The sequence below is a fragment of the Rhinolophus ferrumequinum genome, chromosome 20 (genome assembly GCF_004115265.2).
Source record: "Rhinolophus ferrumequinum isolate MPI-CBG mRhiFer1 chromosome 20, mRhiFer1_v1.p, whole genome shotgun sequence".
Classification (NCBI taxonomy): Eukaryota; Metazoa; Chordata; class Mammalia; order Chiroptera; family Rhinolophidae; genus Rhinolophus; species Rhinolophus ferrumequinum.
Window position 1 is genome coordinate 31,951,953 of NC_046303.1, and position 14,319 is coordinate 31,966,271.

Consider the following 14,319-nt stretch of genomic DNA (forward strand, 5'->3'; position numbering starts at 1 on the left):
CAGGGTGAGTGATGTGGTGTAAATGGTGGCTATGAAGGGAATGGTGGGGTGTGAGGATTAAAGAATATACTCACTTTTCATAAGAGATTGTCAAACTTCCCACTGTTTCCTCTGGTTACCGAAGCATGTGGATCTAGCCTCGGTCAGCAACAGAGAAGTCTGGTTTATTCTGCAGGCGAGCTCACAAAGTGCTCCCTCCAATTAATTGTCTGCTTTTTGCCTGACAAAGGCCTCAGTGAGAAGTTACACTTGAAGAAGAGAATGTAAGTTGGTGGCTGCCAAATGCTGCTCTGATACAAGGTCACAATCCTGGGCCAGTCTGTGGTCTCTGCTGAATTTGTCCCCATACTTGGTGATTTACAAGATTGTCCTTTATTCTTAATTAATGTGCCTCCTATATTTTTGGGGCACGTATCCTTTCTTTTTTAGAATGATGGTGACATGACAGGAATTTTTGAAAAAAAGCTTTTAATAAATATTGGAGACCCACATAAGTCCATTTTTATAAGTATTCCATTAAGTGAAATCAATACAACTAGATGCCCAATATCTATTCTTCTAAATTCTATGCATATATTCATCTTTTTCTTTCATAATTTAGCATTTACTAGTATTTTTATGAGGGAATAGTATATTAGACTCTGGGGTACAGTGATTTTAAACATAGAATCTATGCTCACAGTTTGTTGGGGACCAGGCAAATAATCAGATTATTAAAAAACAAAACAAAACAAAAAAACCCAGTGTGGTACATGGCATGGTCCCCATGTCAGTGCTTACCTGAAAAGGGTTCATAGAGGAGGTGACACCTCATCTGATTTTAAAATACGAATACAAATTCGCCTGCTCGGAAGGCAGAGGGAACAGATTGAACAAAAGTCTTTATGTAGGAGAAAGCCTGGTAAATTTTGAAACCTGCTTCGTGTGGAAATGGGGGGGACAGGGATCCAGAAGTGATAGTTACCAAGGAGGCAAAGCCCAGACCAACGTAAGGCTTTGTGCACCAGGAAAAAGTGTTTGGATTTTATCCTGAAGCATGAGGGACCTTTGCAGAAAATGGCTTATACTAAAGTTTTCATTTTAGCAGGTGGGCCTGCTAAGCCTGCCTCATGAAAGAGTAGGCCAAACCCAAATGTCTCCTTCCTGTAAGCAGGAATCTCACCCCAAACCAGAAGGATCCAAGCCTATGGGTCCTTCTTCTGCTAATTCATTTTTTTCTCCGACAGAGAGGACGAAGCAATCAGTAAGACGAGAGTCTAGAAGTGTCCTTTATTCTTTATTTCTATTCTGTATTAGATCCTTTATTTAGTTTTACTTATCTTTAATTTTCATCTTATTTTTTGATTGACTGACTGACTGCATATATGCACAGAACAAAGAAGGAGGGAAGGGGATAGAGCCAGGTATGGTAAATTTTCTTGTAAGAGCTCTTGTCCTCAGGTAACATGTAATTTGTGGACAAATTCTTTATTCTGTCTGTTACCTCCTATATACAAGGTAAAGAATAAAATACATTAATTACTTGGACAATTAGGTTAAAAATACAATCACTGGTTCCATTTATCTGACTGTTGTTGAAAAAGGTGGAGTTTTGACTTAAATTTTTTACCCTTCTCTCAGTTCTTCAGTGTGTGTATGTGTAAAAGCCTAAGTAAATATGTTCTACTTCAAGGGCAATTGAGTTGTTCAAATTTGAAGAAAAAAGCCTTCGTAAAGAACAAGTTCTATCTAGTATTTACCAATTCCTAAGATTCTGAGGCACCATATTGTAACATTGCTTGACAGCCTTAGTTCTTGATATGTTCCCATCTCATCAGTTTACACACATTGGAGAGTTTGAAAATATATGGCTAACTTCATAAAGATAAAGGTCATCTTTATTTCATTTCATAAAAAATTTTAATTTCTGCATATCAAAAAGCTCGCTGAAAGGAAAACAGATTATGAAAAATGAAATTTTAGCATACAAAGCCCAGTTATTGTTATGAGGTTGGACAGTTAAGTTTGCAAACTTGTTGCAACGATGTTGCTAATCTTTTTTGATATCGGAGGGGTTATTCCTTGTGAATTTGTACCAATGGACAGTTAACCAAGTTTACTATTTGGAAGTACTGAAAAGGCTGCATGAAAAAGTTAGACGACATGAAGTTACCGCCAACAATTCATTGCTCTTGCATCACGACAATGCACCAGCTCACACGGCACTGTCTGTGAGGGAGTTTTTAGCCAGTAAACAAACAACTGTATTGGAACACCCTCCCTACTCACCTGATCTGGCCCCCAATGACTTCTTTCTTTACCAAAAGATAAAGGAAATATTGACAGGAAGACAGTTTGATGACATTCAGGACATCGACGGTAATATGACAACAGCTCTGATGGCCATTCCAGAAAAAGAGTTCCAAAATCTCTTTGAAGGGTGGACTAGGCTCTGGTGTCAGTGCATAGCTTCCCAAGGGGAGTACTTCAAAGGAGACCATAGTGATATTCAGCAGTGAGATATGTAGCACTTTTTCTAGGATGAGTTTACAAACTTAATTGTCCGACATCATATACATGGCCTCATACAAAATTATTTTTTAGAAAACCCACATGTTGAAACTTATTTGTTCTATAAAAGAACAATAAATATACATTTTTTTAAACTATAAGGTAAATCCAATATCTACTTTTCTTAAGCATTACATATGTAGTCTGTTTGCATTTTATTTATTAACTTCTTCTTCCTGGTTTTATGGAGATATCATAAATTTAAGGTATATAACATAATAATTGATGTATGCATATATTGCAAAATGATCACCACAGTAAGTTCAGTTAACATCCATCACCTCACATTGTTACACAGTATTCTCTTGTGATGAGAACTTTTAAGATCTACTCTCTTAGCAATTTTCAAATATACAATTGCTTGTGTTTTTAAACTGGTATAATGCTTTATATTCATTCATTTATTCCGCACATAACCTCCCTGAGGACAGTGTAAAAGAACTGGGTTCAAGGAAAACCATTAAGACTCAAAAGGTTGCTTCACTCCCTGTGAAAAGTGATGGTGACGAGAGCTCGGGTGGTAGCAGTGGGATGGAACAAAGTGGACAGGTGTGTATGAGAGTTCTTTCAGGGTAAATGTCAGAGACTGATGATGAATTGACTATGGGAAGGAGGACAGGAGTCAAAGATGATGGTGCTTGAGCATCTGGCCATGCCAATCAGTGAGAGAGAAGAAGATAGAAGGAGGAACAGGTGGAGGTAGGGTGGGGTGCTGATGAGCTCAGTTCGGAACATATGAAGTTTGTGAAGCTTATGGATCATCCAAGTAGAGATGAAAGTAATTTGGCAGTATGTGTCAACTGTCAGAAAAAATGTTTCCACTTCTAGACATCTCTTCTAAGATAGTAACATTAAAGAATATGCAGAGATAGTCTTTGCGATATTATTTATAACATCAAAAAATTGGAAGCAACTTACATGTCCAACTCTGAAATAATTGCTGAATAAATCATGTGCACTTAAAAAATTATATTGCCATAAAACTATAATTACAAAGACTTACAATATGGAAAATGCTTATAATGCATTAAGTGAAAAGTAGTATACAAAATTGTATTTTAGAGATAATGGCAATTAGGTTAAAATATATGCATTTGAAAAATGTTCTGCAAGGTACATTGGAAAATGAAAATAATTATCTTGGTAACGTTTATTCTGTTTTGATATCCCAAGTTTTATGTAATGTTTTATATTGTTTTTATAATTTGAGAAAATAAATAAAACTTCAAAGCACCAAAAACTTATTCTTATGCCCATTTATACTATCTTGAACTGAATTAATTTAAAATCTTACTGATTATAAATGCAAATCAATATCATGTTAAAGCAAGAGGGTTTTTAACAGGTGTAAGAAATATTCATTTTATTTCTGCATTTACAAATATATTTCACAATTATCAAGGAAAAATAAGGTCTCTGCAAGGCAGTTAATAAGGGTATAGAAATTTGCTTTATGTAAAGCTCAAAAGTAACAACTTGTTTTAAATGGAATATATTTATATTCACTGATCATCTAAATACTTTACCAGTGGTTTTTTACATCTACTTTTGTTCTGATTTTTTTATTTGGTCTTTAATGTTAGTCCATTATATACTATTTGTCTCTCAAAGGCACCATAGTTTTTAAAAAACTGTTCTTTCAAATGAATTTGAAGTCCAAATATAAATTTAATATAAAGAGCAACCAAATGACTTCGTGTAGTCATACTTTGGGGAGCACAGTTGTCAACTCAGGGTGTGACTTCATACTTACATTGACATAGCTTTGAATTTTTGTGCTGCACTTTTATTATATATCATTTTTAAAATAACAGCTTTATTACGATATAATTCACATACTATATAGTTCACCTATTTAAAGTACATAACTCAGTGGATTTTAGTTTATTCACAAAGTTGTGCAATCATTACCACCATCAATTTTAGAACATTTCATCATACCAACACTCCCTTCCCGTATCCATTAGCAGTCATTTACTACCACCACCCCCTACAGCCCCAGGCAACCACTACTTACTTGCTGTGTCTATAAATTTGCCTGTTCTGGACATTTCACATGATTGGAATCATACAGTATGTGGTCTTTTGTGACTAGCTTCTTTCACTTAGCATGCTGTTTTCAAGGTTCATCCATGATGTAGCATGTATTATCAGTATTTTATTCCTTTTTATGGCTGAGTAAGTCTATTGTATGAATATTCCACCTTTTATCCATTCAGTTGATGAGCATTTGGATTGTTTTCACTTTTTGGCTATGCCATAATCATTCATATTTTTGTATAGACATAGATTTTCACTTTTCTTAGGATATATACTTACGAGTGGAATTGCTGGGTCGTATTATAACTCTGTATTTAACCTTTTGAGGAATTGCCAGACTGTTTTCCAAACCAGTTACACTATTTTACATTCCCACCAGCAGCGCAGGAGAGTTTCAGTTTCTTCAGATCCTCTGCAGCACTTCCTATTATCTGTGTTTTTTTTTTGTATTATAATGGGTGTGAAGTGGTATCTCACTGTGGTTTTGATTTCTATTTTGCTGATGGCTAATGGTATTGAGTATCTTTTCATGCACTTATTGGACATTTGTATATCTTCTTTGGAGAAATGTCTATTCATATCCTTTGCCATTTCAAGTTGGATTATTTGTCTTTTTGTTATTGAGTTGTAAGTGTCCTTTACATGTTGTAGATACAAATCCCTAATTAAATATGTGATTTGCAAATATTTTCTCCCATTTTGTGGATTTCCTTTTCTTTTTCTTGATGGTGTCCTTAGAAGCACAAGGTTTTTAATTTTGATAAAGTCCAGTTTATCTTTTTATTTTTGTTTTCAGTTATTGCTGTAACTTTTGATATCATATCTAAGAAACCATTGCCTAATCCAAAGTCACCAAAATTTATGCCTGTTTTCTTCTCAGAGTTTAATAGATTTAGCTCTTATATTTATTTAAGTCTTTGATCAGTTTTGAGTTACTGTTTTATATGGTGTGAGGTAGGGGTAGAACTTTATACTTTGCCTGTAGATATCTGTTTGTTCTAGCACCATTTGCTGTAAAGACTGTTCTTTCCCCCATTGAATTGTCTTGGCACCTGTAACAAAAATCAGTTTACTAAATGTGAGAGTTTATTTCTGGACTCTTAATTCTATTCCTACATTTCTATCCTTATGCTAGTACGTGTACCACATTGTCTTAATTACTATTGCTTTGTAGTAAGTTTTGAAATTGGCAATTGTGAGTCTTCCAACATTTTCTTTTTCAAGATTTTTTTGAGGCTATTTTGGGTCCCTTGAATTTCGATGTGAATTTTAAGATCAGTTTGTCAATTTTTGCAAGGAAGACAGCTGAGCTTTAATGGGTTTATATTATTTTATAAGTTGCTATAGCATTGTCATTAGGAAAAAAAAATATTTAATTTAGATAAATTTCCTGGTTTTCTCTTTTCTTTTGAAAGACTTATGAGATTTCTATCTTCTCAACCTGCTCCAAAATTATTTAAATACTATTACCATTATATTCGGTTTTATTGTGAAACTCTATTGGCCAATTAAGTAGAGTTATTCTCCCCAATTGCTAAGATACACACCAAGAAAATAAATTTTGTTTGCCTAGTTTGTGTTTACCAAACTGTAGTTTTTCTCTTATAGTAACTTCTTAGGTAAATGATTTAGAGACCTTGTAATGAAAGATCTAACAGTAAGGGTCAGTGAGGTAGAAAAACTGACAAAAAGAACTCGGTAAAATAGTTAAGTCTGCCTAAAGCTTCATACCTTCAGGGGTGTAATTTCACAATCTTATTAAAATGAATTCAAGTGAAGATTTATTACTAATAGTTATTATGTTAGTAATAATATAATAACTTCATTACTAATAATTATTATTTTAGTGAAATAGTGTTATTTTTAAATAATTTTTAAATGCAAGTAATCTATCAAAATACTAATCAGAATAGGATGCATAATTATGTTGAATTAAAATAAGTAGGATGAAAAAAAATTTTAGAAATTAACATATAATCAAGAGAGTGTTTTGTGCACCAAAGCACTCAGTAAATATTGGTTGGAAAAGGCAACAATGAAAGGAAGCCCCTACATGAATCACTGCCTTTAAAGCACATGCCCCTATCTTAGGGATGATTCTAGATAATCCCTCAATTCAAAAGGATAAATCCTGCTTTCAGGGTAGATTGTTTTTCAGCGTTTTCAATTTTCTTAAAGGATAACCTGAGAGTTTCACATTTTTGCAGCGTTTATGTCATGGTTGGTGCAGATGTTCCGTTTTCTTCTTGTTTACGAGAAGTTGAAAATCCACAGAATCAATTGAGATGCAGTCAAGAAATGGAGCCTGTAATAACATGTGATAAAAAATTTCGTACTCAATTTTACATTGACTGGTGCAAAATTTCATTGGTGAGTTTTAATTATATTTTGTTTTTGCAAATGTAATTAGAAGTGATGTGACGGGAGATAACATTTGACTGAAATCTGGATTGCTTTTAGGAACAAATCCTGGGTTTACTTTATTCACCGAAATTGACTTTCCTTGACTTGAAGGACTTGGCAAGCTCATGGACAGTGCATCCATTTAGGAAAGAGTATCTCCACTTTTGTTCTCAATCTACCCTTGATTGGTTGCTGGGCTGGATTAGCTTGGCAGGTGGTCCAAATGCTCACCCTGGACATCCAGGTGGCTGCTAAACCAGGATAGATTATGGAGTCAGTGTGACATGTGTAGAAAGTTTCAAATATGCTGCCACTACCCCACTTTGGAAGGAGAGGCCAGAGTACAATGATAGATCTGAATGTAAAGCAATATTGTGCTATGATTCAGTGTCCTAGAAACTCAAGATGTAAGGCAAGTTCAAGGGATAAGAAACAACTCCAAGTGAGGAAAAGTCAGAATCTTCCCCACAGCCCCATAAATACTAAATATTTCTTTTCTAAACCACTTTTTAATTAGCATGCTAAAAGACTTAGAAAAATAAGTCAGGTTTTATATATAAAATGTTTTATGTAAAATTTATACTGTTTGATCCTGCTTTCTGGAAGACGGAAAAGTTGTTTTATTACTTTAGTGACCTTTTGATTTAACTTCTGTCAACTCTTGATGATTGGTGGTGACTGAATGAATTCTAAGTTTAAAGTTGACATTTGAACAAAGTTATTGACACATAAACAAACTGTCACTTCACGTCTTAGAGAACCAACTGCAGGCAACTTCCCTGGATCCAGTAGGGGAGAACATCTTCCTCACGTTGACGCTCTTAGCACCTGTGGTCTTTGGCGCTGGCCTCCTCTGTTCATGTCGCTTGTGTCTTAGGAAAATAGTGTTCTTTCTCTGCCTTCTTAAATCAAGGAAAATTATTAAGATGGCGTGGTTTATGTATTATAGATAAGTTTGAATTTACAAATTTCAATGTTTAAGTCAGGGTGCTAATCATACAAGGTACGAAAGGCTGGGTGCCTGCCCTCGTAATTTAAATAGATGCCTCTAACCAGAGATAGTAGATGGTGGGCCCTAACAATGCCATTTTACTTGTGCTGTGCTGTAAAATGTTTATGTTTAAGAATTGTATCTGATTTCTAAGGGTTTAAACATGACTTATGCTTTGAAGATTTTAGTTTCTGTTGGTAAGACTTTATAAACAGAAGGGTTGGGAATTTTCATTTTTCATTTCACACGTATTTATGTATATATGTTACATCTTACCACAGAAGATTTCAGGAGGCTTATTATGTGAAAGAATCGATGAATAAACATAATAAATAAATTATAAAAGAAACAGAAAATCAGGGCCTAAATTTTACAGGAAAAGCCTAAGATCAAGTTTGACAACAATCCTCCTAATGTTCAGGATTAGAAGAGGAAATTCGTCAGTTATTTAATTCTCATTCTTAAGGGAGGCAGAATTCTCATTCTTAAGGGAGGCAGTTCCTTGGCAGAAAATAAAGTTTTTAGTAGCACTGTATTAACAAAATTCTTCAAGTGGAATTTTTTGGGGGAGAGGATAGTGAGAAATGCCATAAATAATTTTTCCCAACTTTTTTTCGGGGGAGAAGCAAATGCAGTAACAAATTTCATATGTCTGTTTTTGTAGTTCTTCAATGAAACCCTTAACATAATTAAATGCAACTCAGTGAAAGCAATTCAATTAATGTGAAGGTAAATTAATGTAGTACAAATGTGCATTTTTTAATCCTGGGATAGAATTTCATAAAACTATAGCACTGGATGGGTTACATGTTCCTTATTTAGACTATCTTTTCTAAAAACTATTTCTGCCAACTGAATGGCAGAAAGATCAAGGTTGTAATCATTGAAAAATTCTCTCATTTTTTATTTTTTTATTTTTGCTAACCTTGGAAACCATACCGCATACCTGATTATCAGCCAGTTTATGGTTTGTTAACATCTGCACTAGAGGTTTGTCACTAGGAAATAAGACATTTACATAGTAGTGTGAAAGATTTCTTTGGAGTAAGGAAAGTGGAAGAGAACAACTACACACACACACACACACGTTTATTATATATATATATATATATATACATATATATATATATATATACACACACGTATATATGTATATATATTGTGAGAAGGACATAGAAAGTAGACCAACATAAAGCCTTCAGTTTTATTACTTTTATTCATTACTTCTTCCTAGCTCCCATAAATAATTGCAAGTTCAAGGTGATAAAATAATTGGAAAAAATTGCTTTATAGAAATTTATCAAAGAATGTTTTCCTATGTCTAGATTTTAAAATCTCATAATGTTTACAGCTATTAATTTGATGTGTAATTGTCTTCTTTTGTATCAGGTTGATAAAACAAAGCAAGTGTCCACCTATCAGGAAGTGATTCGTGGAGAGGGGATTTTACCTGATGGTGGAGAGTACAAACCCCCTTCCGATTCTTTGAAAAGCAGAGACTATTACACGGATTTCCTAATTACACTGGCTGTGCCCTCGGCAGTAGCATTGGTCCTTTTTCTAATACTTGCTTATATCATGTGCTGCCGACGGGAAGGCGTGTGAGTACTTTAAAACACTAATAAAAAGTTACAGAGCCTACTAAGATAACAACCTATAAGATTCCATTAAAAGCCAAGTTTCCTTTAGTTCATAAAACACTTTATAAATGAATTGAAACTGTGTTCAAGTTGAACTACTGTACTTTATTCCTTCAAAATGAATTAAAATAGTTTTGAGTCTAATAAATCAAGTTAGAAGATTTAATTACTTTATTCAAAAATTATTAAGGCTAGATGTAAATTCATGCTGGCAAAAACAGCCCCAGCAATAATCGAGGCTAGATATTTTGGTTCTACAAGCCACATTGTGTAAGCAGAGACTTTGAAATCTATTTGCGCTTTAATTAAATTGCACTTTAATTAAATAAAATTGTCAGTTTAATCAGAAGTGATGGTCAGAATCCTCTTGAAATTGGTCTGCTGTCAAACAGGGTGACACAATGTAAATGTTTTTAAAAAATAAATATGTAGATACATAAACTTAGGAGTAAATTAATGAAAATAAGGGTATAACTTGAGTAATGAGTCTTCATGATAGTTAGTACTTTCAGGACATCTGTGTCAACTAAAACAATCTCTTGAGGTTATCTGGAAGTCAGGGTAACAAAACCAAGGATAAAAAAATTAATAAAGCAGCAAGTAACAAATTCTTCCATTTTTACATGTAGCCTGATTTCATTATGTCATAGAATTTATTTCCAAGAGCTTGATTCTTAATCTCCATTTTTTTTCATTTTTCTGTATGTTTCTCATCAGTATTCCATTTCTGTATGTGTACTCATCCAAGTAATGTCATAAACCTGGTGGCAAATGCTGCCTGGTGGCATTTAAAAGTAACAATGTCAGCATTTTCACATCATGCAAGATCCCATGAGCATATAGTCTTAATGTTTCAAATATCAATGCTATTATTTAATTCATAAATTTTGTTTTGTTTCTAGGGAAAAGAGAAACATGCAAACACCAGAGTAAGTGTCTTCTTTCCTGTTATTTTCTTCATCATTTTTTTTCACTTCTCAGTTGCTCACCATGCTTCATACATGTGTGTCATGCTTTTTTTTTCATTCATCATCTTTCATATTTTATTTCATAAATGTGAAAGCTGCTTTCTAAATAGAGATATTTAAGAGGGGTAGGAACTAAAAATAAAAAGGGTTTGAAAACTAAGATTATACAGATAAAAACTAAACCGAAAAAATTTCAGATTCAGAATATTAACTTGCCATTTATATTATGTGATTTCCCAATCTGCATTTCTATAAACCAGAGAACAGATGAAAAGACCTTTCATACACGTTTTCCTGAATCTACAGTAATAACCTACCATAAAATGAAACTTCTGTGAGTATTTATAAATGCCCCATCAGAAGCAACAATATAAAAGCTCTGGTAGTTTAATCTTAATCATAGGAATTAAATAGAAGGCTAGTTTGTTACTTAGGGCTGTAATAGTAACACAATGCTTTATAGCTTAGTTTAATGAGAGACACATTTATTTAAAATTAGTTTATAATTTTCAGTGTTGCTATGTTAAAAGTATATGAAATGTATCTTTTTGTGAGATAACTTTTAGAATGTCCAAAGGGCAAAAATGTCTTCTTACTTAAAAAAAAAAAAAAAAAATTCAATTTTTTTTCAAATTGGGCTAATACATGATTTTAAATACATGTTGTTTTATTTCTTTCTGACCTAGCATCCAACTGGTCCATCATAGTGCTATTCAGAAATCTACCAAAGAACTTCGTGACATGTCCAAGAATAGAGAGATAGCATGGCCCTTGTCCACGCTTCCTGTGTTTCACCCTGTAACTGGGGAAATCATACCTCCTCTAAACGCAGATAATTATGAGAGCACTAATATGCCATTGATGCAAACACAGCAGTAAGTATCACATGAAATATTTATTTGCATGGCTATATCTACTTAATGTCCGTAAAGACCAGAGCTTTTCATTATTGTTGCTTTCATTTGTTTGCTTATAACTGGAAGAGAAAATACCAAAAGGGCATTGATAGTGTAGATGCCAACCCCACTTACTGACCCAAATAAATAGAATTACTTTCAGGAAATGCTTTTTTTTCCCTTTACTAATCCAAACAAGATGGCATTTACCTTAATATTTAAGAAATTGATACGCTAATAAACTAACATGTTGGCTCAGGAATGAGTTAATTGTGAAAAGAGAGGCATATGCTAAACCATGACAAATTGATTATTTTTAGAGCTATTATTTGAATTATTTGGTTATGCTAACATTTTTTATATGTTATTACCATAGACCTATTAAATTGTTTTGCCTCAGGCTTAATATTTTTAGGATTTGTGTGTGTGTGTGTGTGTGTGTGTGTGTGTGATCTGCCCTTATATCAAAACGAGTCGTTCTAATTTGGCTATAAACACAGTTTATCAGTGCCAACCTTCTCTGTCGTGCTAGACAAACGATGGTCAGAAAGCCTGGAAGAAGCCTTTGTAAGGCGTAGGTATGGAAGAGAGGGGTTGAGGAAATTTCCCAATTGCTCTTGAGAACCCGTGTTATGTGCCTAGATAAACTTTGATATCGGGAATTATAGGTAAAACTGTCATTTATTTTTAAGAACATGGCTCTTTTTTTTCTTTTTTTTAACTATATGTTAAAATGGATTAAATTCAGTTTCCCCAAGGAAGTCACAACTTTGCTTTTGAGAGCCCCCCTCTTTTTCACTTTTGTAACTAGAATGGATAGACAGAAAAATCACCCTCCCCCCCCCCCACATAAACCTTAGGATATGATATAAAAGTAGCCTCTTACTGGTTATTTTTATCTGGGAACCATACTGGATGCAAACATATTCCCATTGTGATGCTTATTTTGTAACCATGCAAAAAGTATTTGGTAATTTGAAGATTAAACAGTAATTATTATGAGTAGTATAGATAGTCAGACTCAGTAAATTTGTGCAAAAGGCTTTGGAAATCTGAAAGTATTATATTTTCCTGAAGTTCTCTAACATCATTTACTTAGTGTTGCGTAGGCCAAGGTTTGTGTTTATGTGTGCATGTGTGTGTGTAATTGATTTGAGTCCTTTTAACAGTGGGGAGAATTGCATAATTTAAATTTTTGAGTTTTGGAAACATTAATATTCTCTCAGGGATGTAAATATTAAAATCTCACAAAGTTTAGTTGTACTGAATAGAAGGGATAGATTTCTATGTTCTCTGATGGTTAGTGGGTCATTATAACACCATCTTTACAAGAATTAGATACTGATGAGAAAAATGAGTAAAATTTCGAGAATATTGTAATAGTTCACAATTTAGCAATCTCTCCTGCCTTTTTTACATGAAAATTATGGACAGCCTATCATTCACTTTCAAAATGAAAAGAATTAAAGCATTCTTTAAGCCTTCCATTTCTTATATTACTTACCCAAGAGTGCTAGTGAAATGTTGATACATATTCTTCAAAATGAAATGGTCAGATATACTTGAGAAATATGTTTGTTTCTTTGTTTTTTGTTTTTTTTTTTTCAGCTAGAAGAGTTCTCAGAACCTTTAGTGTGTTGATATGCTTTGTAAATCCATGGTAAAGATCAGAAGATGTAACCAAAGAAGACAGTTTAGGAAATGCTACTATTGACAAAATAACGATACTATCAAATTTTAGCATAGAAATATATTCATTATAATGAGTAGGGGAACTTGAATATGTTTATAAATCAGTAAAATTCTATTGCTGGTGAAGTTTAAGGGAGGGGAAAAGGCTGTGCTATTTTTTAGATATGCTTTCTAACCATATGTATTGAACATAAGAATAATTCCTTAAAAATTATTTTGATTCCCTGTGTTTAAGATTTTCCCATGTTTCTACTAATATACAAGCAAAATAAAATAAAATTTCCTATCTACTTTACAACCAAATGCATCTTCCTGGTCCTTCCATAACCCCATCAAGACTGTCATTATGTTGATCAGGTCTCTATTTGTAAATGACATATAGGTTATTTTATTGAACTTGCAACAGTTTGACCATATACGTATTTTTAAGTCCAGAGAGCCTTCATATTATTCAGGTTTCTGCTAATGGAAAAACTCCATTAACTAGTACTTCTGAATAAATAGGGTACATAGAGAATTGATGATGTTCACAGTGGTTATTCTGAGGCACTGCGAGATCTTCAAGTGCGTCTGACTCATCGGAAGAAAATTAAATTACATTCGGTGTAGTTTCAGTGTTGAGTGTATATTATCTTTTTTTTACTCTTGGAAATGGATAAAGTGTTCACAGTCTCTGTGGTAATTCCCTATAAGCCAGAATATGTGATTAACCTCATTTCCCAACCATGCCAGATAATAGGGAATTTATTGTATTGGGTTCGTCACAACTGTCCTTTACGCATATTCGGCTTTTACTTCTTACCTTAAAAGTGTAGCCCTGTCTTCAAAGTTCTATTTCGGCACCAAGTACACACAAGTATAAATATTTTGGCATTGGGTTGAACTGAATTCTCAACATTAAAATGAGATATTTGATGAGGAATTATAGCACTTGATAATTGGGTATATGCTTGGATAATGCTGCCTGGGATTTATTAATTAATCCTTCCTAAAAGGGCATGTATTTCATCTTCGCATATTCATAGTAACTACTGAATTTATCATTCATAAATAATTTGGCTAGCTACAGGATTTTGTATTTATTCTTCAGACTCAACACCAGAAATACTCAAGCATAAGGATGTGGCTGAAAGTTTATG

At 33.5% G+C, this 14,319-nt stretch overlaps 1 protein-coding gene across 13 annotated transcripts in view; it reads left to right on the top strand.

The window, feature by feature from the left end:
- SGCE (sarcoglycan epsilon) overlaps positions 1-14,319 on the top strand; it is a 63,935-nt gene that overhangs the window by 39,082 nt on the left and 10,534 nt on the right. For 4 of the 13 annotated variants that reach the window (XM_033088798.1, XM_033088800.1, XM_033088802.1 and 1 more), the window contains 4 exons: positions 6,798-6,960; positions 9,374-9,585; positions 10,527-10,553; positions 11,279-11,467. In XM_033088798.1, coding sequence (XP_032944689.1) covers positions 6,798-6,960; positions 9,374-9,585; positions 10,527-10,553; positions 11,279-11,467 — 591 coding nt within the window. Of the gene's footprint in view, positions 1-6,797; positions 6,961-9,373; positions 9,586-10,526; positions 10,554-11,278; positions 11,472-13,096; positions 13,317-14,319 lie in introns of those variants that run through there. The other 9 variants (XM_033088799.1, XM_033088801.1, XM_033088805.1 and 6 more) reach the window with 5 other exon arrangements.